Source organism: Lactuca serriola, chromosome 5, assembly GCF_051521515.1.
Source record: "Lactuca serriola cultivar US96UC23 chromosome 5, Lser_US96UC23_V15, whole genome shotgun sequence".
NCBI classification, from domain to species: Eukaryota; Viridiplantae; Streptophyta; class Magnoliopsida; order Asterales; family Asteraceae; genus Lactuca; species Lactuca serriola.
The window spans coordinates 257518274-257523998 of record NC_136412.1 but is presented as its reverse complement, the minus strand read 5'-3'; the positions used below and the strand labels follow the sequence as shown (position 1 = coordinate 257523998).

Sequence of the window (5725 nt, the reverse complement as noted above, 5' to 3'; positions counted from 1 at the left end):
TTTCATTGAGATAATTGGTCACTACTCGTGGCCTCATTATAATAGGTTGGATCATTGCATTTTTCCCATGTAAGCTTCATTAAGGTAGGTTATGAGGTTGAAGGTTCAAGTTCTGTATCAAACATATATATATATATATATATATATATATATATATATATATATATATATATATATATAGGTTCATGAGAAAACATAAATATCTTGCGAAAACGCGAAAACATATTTTATTTTATAAAAATCAAACACAAGTACTATAAAAATTAAATTTATTAGCAATAAATTAAAAATAATAAGTTTACATTGGATTGTGTTATGATAATATAGATTTAAAGACGATTTTAACAACTATTTTTTTTCACGTCCTTAACCACTGTTAAATTCATGTTTTCATAATAAAAATGTCAAAAATCATGCTTTGCTAATATGAAACAATTTCTCATGTATCATCGATTATTATCATGTAGTTCAAAGTTTGGATGGATTATTGTCCAAAATATAAGGTTGAGATGAGACAATCTCATAGTTTTCTCTTGACCTAAAAGAGGGAGGACAACACCAAATACTGCTAAGTTAGAAGCTCTTTGATACCGCTAGAACCGTCAATATGGGTAATTTAACATGTTATATGTATGTCACTATTATAGGTAAAGTCAAATAACATTGATTATATCAATATAATAAAAGTATGTTACTATTTTTTTACAGACTATCCATAATTTTATTTGCTAAAAGTAATTTTATTTATTTATTTATTTTGTCTTTCAACTTTCATGACAGAAAATGTGAGATATTAGTCAAACGAGTGGATATTAGGCAAATTAAAATTGTGATCGACAGTTTTGTTGGTTAGAAATACGTCCCATCAATATCTCGTAGCCACTTGTTTGTGATCAATCCTTTGTATCTTTATTATATGGTCCCCTTAGTAATGTTTTTCTTTTTCTAAACGCACCATACTAATTTAGAAAAAGTCTTTAATGATCCAAGTAAATCATAAACCAACTAAAACCATGTCCAAACTCATCAAGACTCGTGAGATCCCTAGAGCTTTTATGTGCCTTTTACATTAATTTTATGCAATATTTCATGTAATAACATTGAAATAGCTCAAAATTAATCGAATAATAGGTGTGATTGACAATTTTATTGGTTGAAAAAGCGTTCCATCAACATCTTGTTGCATGAGCTATATGGTCCCCCAATACATTATCTCAACAAATAGAACAATGTCCACTACCTCCAAAGATATGGGCTTTTTATTTATAACTTTCTATATTTTTATACCATATAATATATATGAAAACAATAGTTAAACGATTTCTTTATTGAATAATTTGAACCTTTGGATTAAGGAGCGTTTGGTGGATATTTCTTTAATAGAACATCACATAAATATCATTTAATTTTAATCAATTAATTGGATAACTTACTCGAAGAATATCCAATTTTGAGTGGTTCAAAGGGGCAGATGAAGATGATTCCATTGATTCCTCGATCGCTTGTTTGTAATTACTTTACACATCTTAATCGATGGATGCAATATACAAAATTGCTTTCTCTCACATCGTCTTCACTTATAAATCATCATTAATTTTGTATGCAATATACTACTTATCGGATATGAGAAAATAAGATTATGCGATATCAAGGTGAAGAGAAAACAAAACTAGAAGAAATAAAATAACAAGTCATTAAATTATCCAGATCATTTTCAAATTGACAACCAAATCTGTTTATAACATATACCATTATTACCTCCTTCCTCTTCCTCCTTTCTCTTGCAAACCCCTGATTTTGACAAACAAACAAAATCGGGGGATTGAAAAAGACAAGTGAACATAGAAGAATATCATGTCTTTTTGTCTCTCAACAAAAGCATAGAAATTCAAATATATATCAAGTAGAAAGGCCAGTCATCTTGCAAATAGGGCATAGATTTTTCTGTGAAAGCCACTGCTTAATGCAACTTGTGTGGAAATCATGTCCACATTCCAAACTCCCAATATTATCTCCATTAATATATTCTTCCTGCAATACAACACTCCAAAATTGAGATCAAAATTATCATTGAAAAGTAGCAATTTTTCACATAGTTTACGAGAAAAATCTCACCCGACATATGCAACATGGCTCCAAATTTTGGGTTGATATAGCCATGAAAGATATGTGTTTTCTTTGTTTCATTGATTTCATGATAACTTCCTCACTCAATCCAGTTTTCACATCTCCTATACGTTCTTCAAGTGCCAAAAGCTCCTGATAAATAAGTCAATGTTTACAAAAATATTAATAACTAAATAATATTTTAAAAAAATAGCAAGACTCGGAGGTTTACCTCATAAGACATGTTATCAACATCTAGCCTCATATCTCTGTGCCTGTCATGTAGCTCAGAAACCCCGTTTATAAATGGATCAAAGAGCATGTAATCCTGACATATAACATTTCAGAAAGTTGTTTTGAAGAATAAGAAATTTTGGGGAAATTATTCAAGAATCAAAATGTTTTTAAGCTTATGTTTTATTTAGAATTTGGAAAATTATTCAAGAAGACAACATCAGACCTCAGCTCGTAAGCTTTCACCTCTTCGCAATGCATTCAAAATCTGACGCATCTGTAACACGGAAGTCAAACATAATTTCATGACTTAGTAACACATTTATTTAAAAGAAAATATATATCTGACAAAATGTAAAGAAAATCAACATTTTCATGTTTGCAACATTTTAAGGTACATATTTAAACTTAAATAACTGTTTTCAAAAGTGTTGAAATACTAGAACATTATTTTTGAACATACAAATCATAAGATGGAAATTATATCAAGATATGTTTGATTTAACTAATTTGTCAAATTTATAATGTAAGATATGTCCAATATAAAACTAATGAACTTTATGTAATTATATCATAAGAGAACAAACCTCAGAAACCAGCCTATGTCTTCCCTCAATATCAGAAGCAAAAGCCTGCCACTCATCACCAGGCACCTCCATCAAAGGTCCCGACCTTAAAAAATGTTGACGATGACGCCCCCGGCTAGGTAGCACATTCTCCTCCGAGGAAGAAGAAGATCCAGAGGGCAAAATGGGAAAATGACCTCTATGGCCCACAGACTCGACCTCAGAAGAAGGGAAAAGAGTCCAAGGAGGAAGCTCGGTCAACCTTTGCTGACCATGTGTCCCAGAAGAGCTTACATGATGAGGTATCCAAACAGGGTCATTTCTGTAATTATTACCTCCATTATTGCTTGATCTCCCAGTTGCTAAGCTCCAATTGGTGGGATCTTGCACCATATTTCTTGTCTCATTTGAAGGACCAAAGTAAGAATTTTGCTCATTGTTTCTTGATGAATTTCCATTTCTTGAAAAGGGAATTAAGTTTCTTGGCATTCCAGGAACTTGAACTAAAGGTGGTTGAACATTTAAGGGTTGACTAGAACTGGGAGGAGTCAAAATTGGTCCTCTAGACGGTTGACCAAGATATTCACTATGTGGAAGTCGTCTAAAAGGCAATGAGTTTCCAGGGGTTCCAGTTGATGATATGTTAAAAGGTCCGGAACCGGAATCTCTGATTCCATTGTATCTTCGTGAGCTCTCGGTTGCAATTGGAGGAGTAAAGGCACTTGGAGAGTTGACCACTGGTGAAGGTTGACTTGCACTGCTGGAAGAAGTACCTTCTAATGCTTTTCTTTTACAAGAGAGACCCCAATTCCCAAAAGAACAATCTGGTTCATGCTCATGTTCATGTTCATGTTCATCAGACTCCATTTCAGGAGTACCCGATTTGTAAAGATTCATGAATCTGAAGCCCTGTCCACCATCATTTCCACTACTATTACTATTACCCCCATATTCAAGATTCAGATTTACATCCATGGGAATGTGATTAGGAGTGGAATGTAATTGAGTATTTGTTGGATCCAATTGTCGTTCTTTAAATCTTGAATCTTGTTCATTGGGTCTAGAGCTTGATTCGCCTACATCCCAGCTACTGAAACTTCGAGAGTTATGGTGATCATTTGTGTTTTCACAATTGAAATTTAGTTCACCAGAAAGATCATTACTTAAGAGGCGTCTTTCAGTGGGGGATAACCTGATGTTGTGTTCATCAGACTCGTTCATACCATGATTAGGACCCTGGTTAAGATCAACGGTTTCAGGGAAGGTATCAAAGATACTCCTTTGACGTTGCATTAGGGATAACAATCAATGATTCAACCACAACTCTGAGCTGATAGAAATGGATTCCTGAGATTGATGCGCATATATTAGGTATAGATATTGGGGTTAAATGCAGATTTATGCAACAAAGTTTCACCTTTTTTCCCCAATTTATGCAGCAAAGTGGTTTTTTATGCTTATAATATGCAAAGTTTCATTTTATAACTGAAAATGGAATGGAAATTAAAAATCTTGAACCAATAAACACCACTGAACACAAATTAAATCCACATTTCAAACGATACTCCCATGTCAACAAAGGGAGCCATACTTTGACTTTGGATGTCAAACTGGTTACTATCTATCCTTCAAGATTGATATGAATGTTTAAAGTTTCAGAAGAAAAAAAGCTACATATAATTTTTACGAAAAGGATAACCTTTTGTACTAAATTTGTCATCAAACACAGTAGGTTTGACCAAAAAATCAGTAAAAAAACTGGTTTCTTGATAGAAATAGACATCAACTTTATGTGAATCTTGTTTCTTACTTCGTAAATCAATAAGAAACAAACCCACATAGCTAAAAGTCAGATCCCCTCTTCTCACTCAAAACAACAACCTAACAAACAAATAAAGATGTCTAATTGAACAAGAAATGGAATCAAATTCATAAAAAATAGGAATCCCCATGTTGAATAAGTGCTCAAATCGTAAAGAAATTGATCGGAAATTGTACCAATGAAGATAATTAGGGTCGACGGAAGCCGAGGCAGTTTAGCCGGTGGGTCGACAACGTTTCACCAAGAATCGAAGCGATTGTGCTACGCTTTCGTCGACGGTTTCCTCTGGCGGTGGGTGAGAGAAATAACAAAGACACGAGAAGGTCACTGGGAGGGGAAGGGAAGGGGAGGAGGAATAAAGGATGAATATGTGAATTGTAGGTGTTGATTGAGAGATTAAGAAGTAATTGGGTCTTGATTTTTGTTTGATCTTGGATTAGGTTTTGATCTTGGGCATAACATAACCCTCCTTTCCCAAGTTTACCAAATTTCTAAGGTTGCTTTTAATAAAAATCAAAAGATATTTTAGTGAGTATAGTTACAAAATTTTGTAATTATTTAATATAATAAAGCTATTACTGGTTACTTGTTAATAAGATTCAGTCATTAATGTAACAATATTATAATTATATTATAATCTTATTGCCATTTTATGTAAAGATTATCAATTTTGGTCAATTTTATAAAAATAATAATAATTTTTTATATTAAAATGGTTGTAAAATTTTAATTAAGTGCATTTAATAAGAGAGAAATTAAATATCTTTATATATTTAATTGTTAGACTAGAGGGATAGGAGTGCAGTTTTCAGCTGATGTAGAATGTGAAACTGCAATGAACATCGTCCTCCCTATGCGGTTTGAGGTGTGCAGCCAAAATCACAGGGTTTCCTTCTCTCTTACTCTTCCTCTGTCTCTCAATCTCTTTCTTCTTTGTCTTTCCTCTTTCCATAAAATACAACTCTTATTTGTGGTAATGGAGTGTGGCACGAGGGAA

At 32.9% G+C, this 5725-nt stretch overlaps 1 protein-coding gene across 1 annotated transcript; it reads right to left on the bottom strand.

The window, feature by feature from the left end:
* Positions 1–1679: 1679 nt before the first annotated feature.
* On the bottom strand, positions 1680–5201 carry LOC145054073 (E3 ubiquitin-protein ligase MBR2-like). Its single transcript, XM_079002206.1, has 6 exons — positions 4905–5201; positions 2928–4253; positions 2567–2617; positions 2339–2434; positions 2116–2259; positions 1680–2031 (listed from the first exon to the last, which is right to left on the bottom strand). Exons 2-6 carry the CDS (start codon positions 4197–4199, stop codon positions 1900–1902), a joined length of 1695 nt encoding a protein of 564 aa, XP_078858332.1. The 5' UTR covers positions 4200–4253; positions 4905–5201; the 3' UTR covers positions 1680–1899.
* Between the last annotated feature and the right edge of the window lie 524 nt (positions 5202–5725).

Bases quoted from the DNA above. Each gene is read 5' to 3' on its own strand.
- LOC145054073 (XM_079002206.1), bottom strand. From the start codon at position 4,199: ATGCAACGTCAAAGGAGTATCTTTGATACCTTCCCTGAAACCGTTGAT. The intron at 2,618-2,927 runs GTTTGTTCTCTT...TCCGTGTTACAG, and splicing joins GACATAGGCTGGTTTCTGAG to ATGCGTCAGATTTTGAATGC. The intron at 2,260-2,338 runs GTAAACCTCCGA...CTTATTTATCAG, and splicing joins TTGATAACATGTCTTATGAG to GAGCTTTTGGCACTTGAAGA.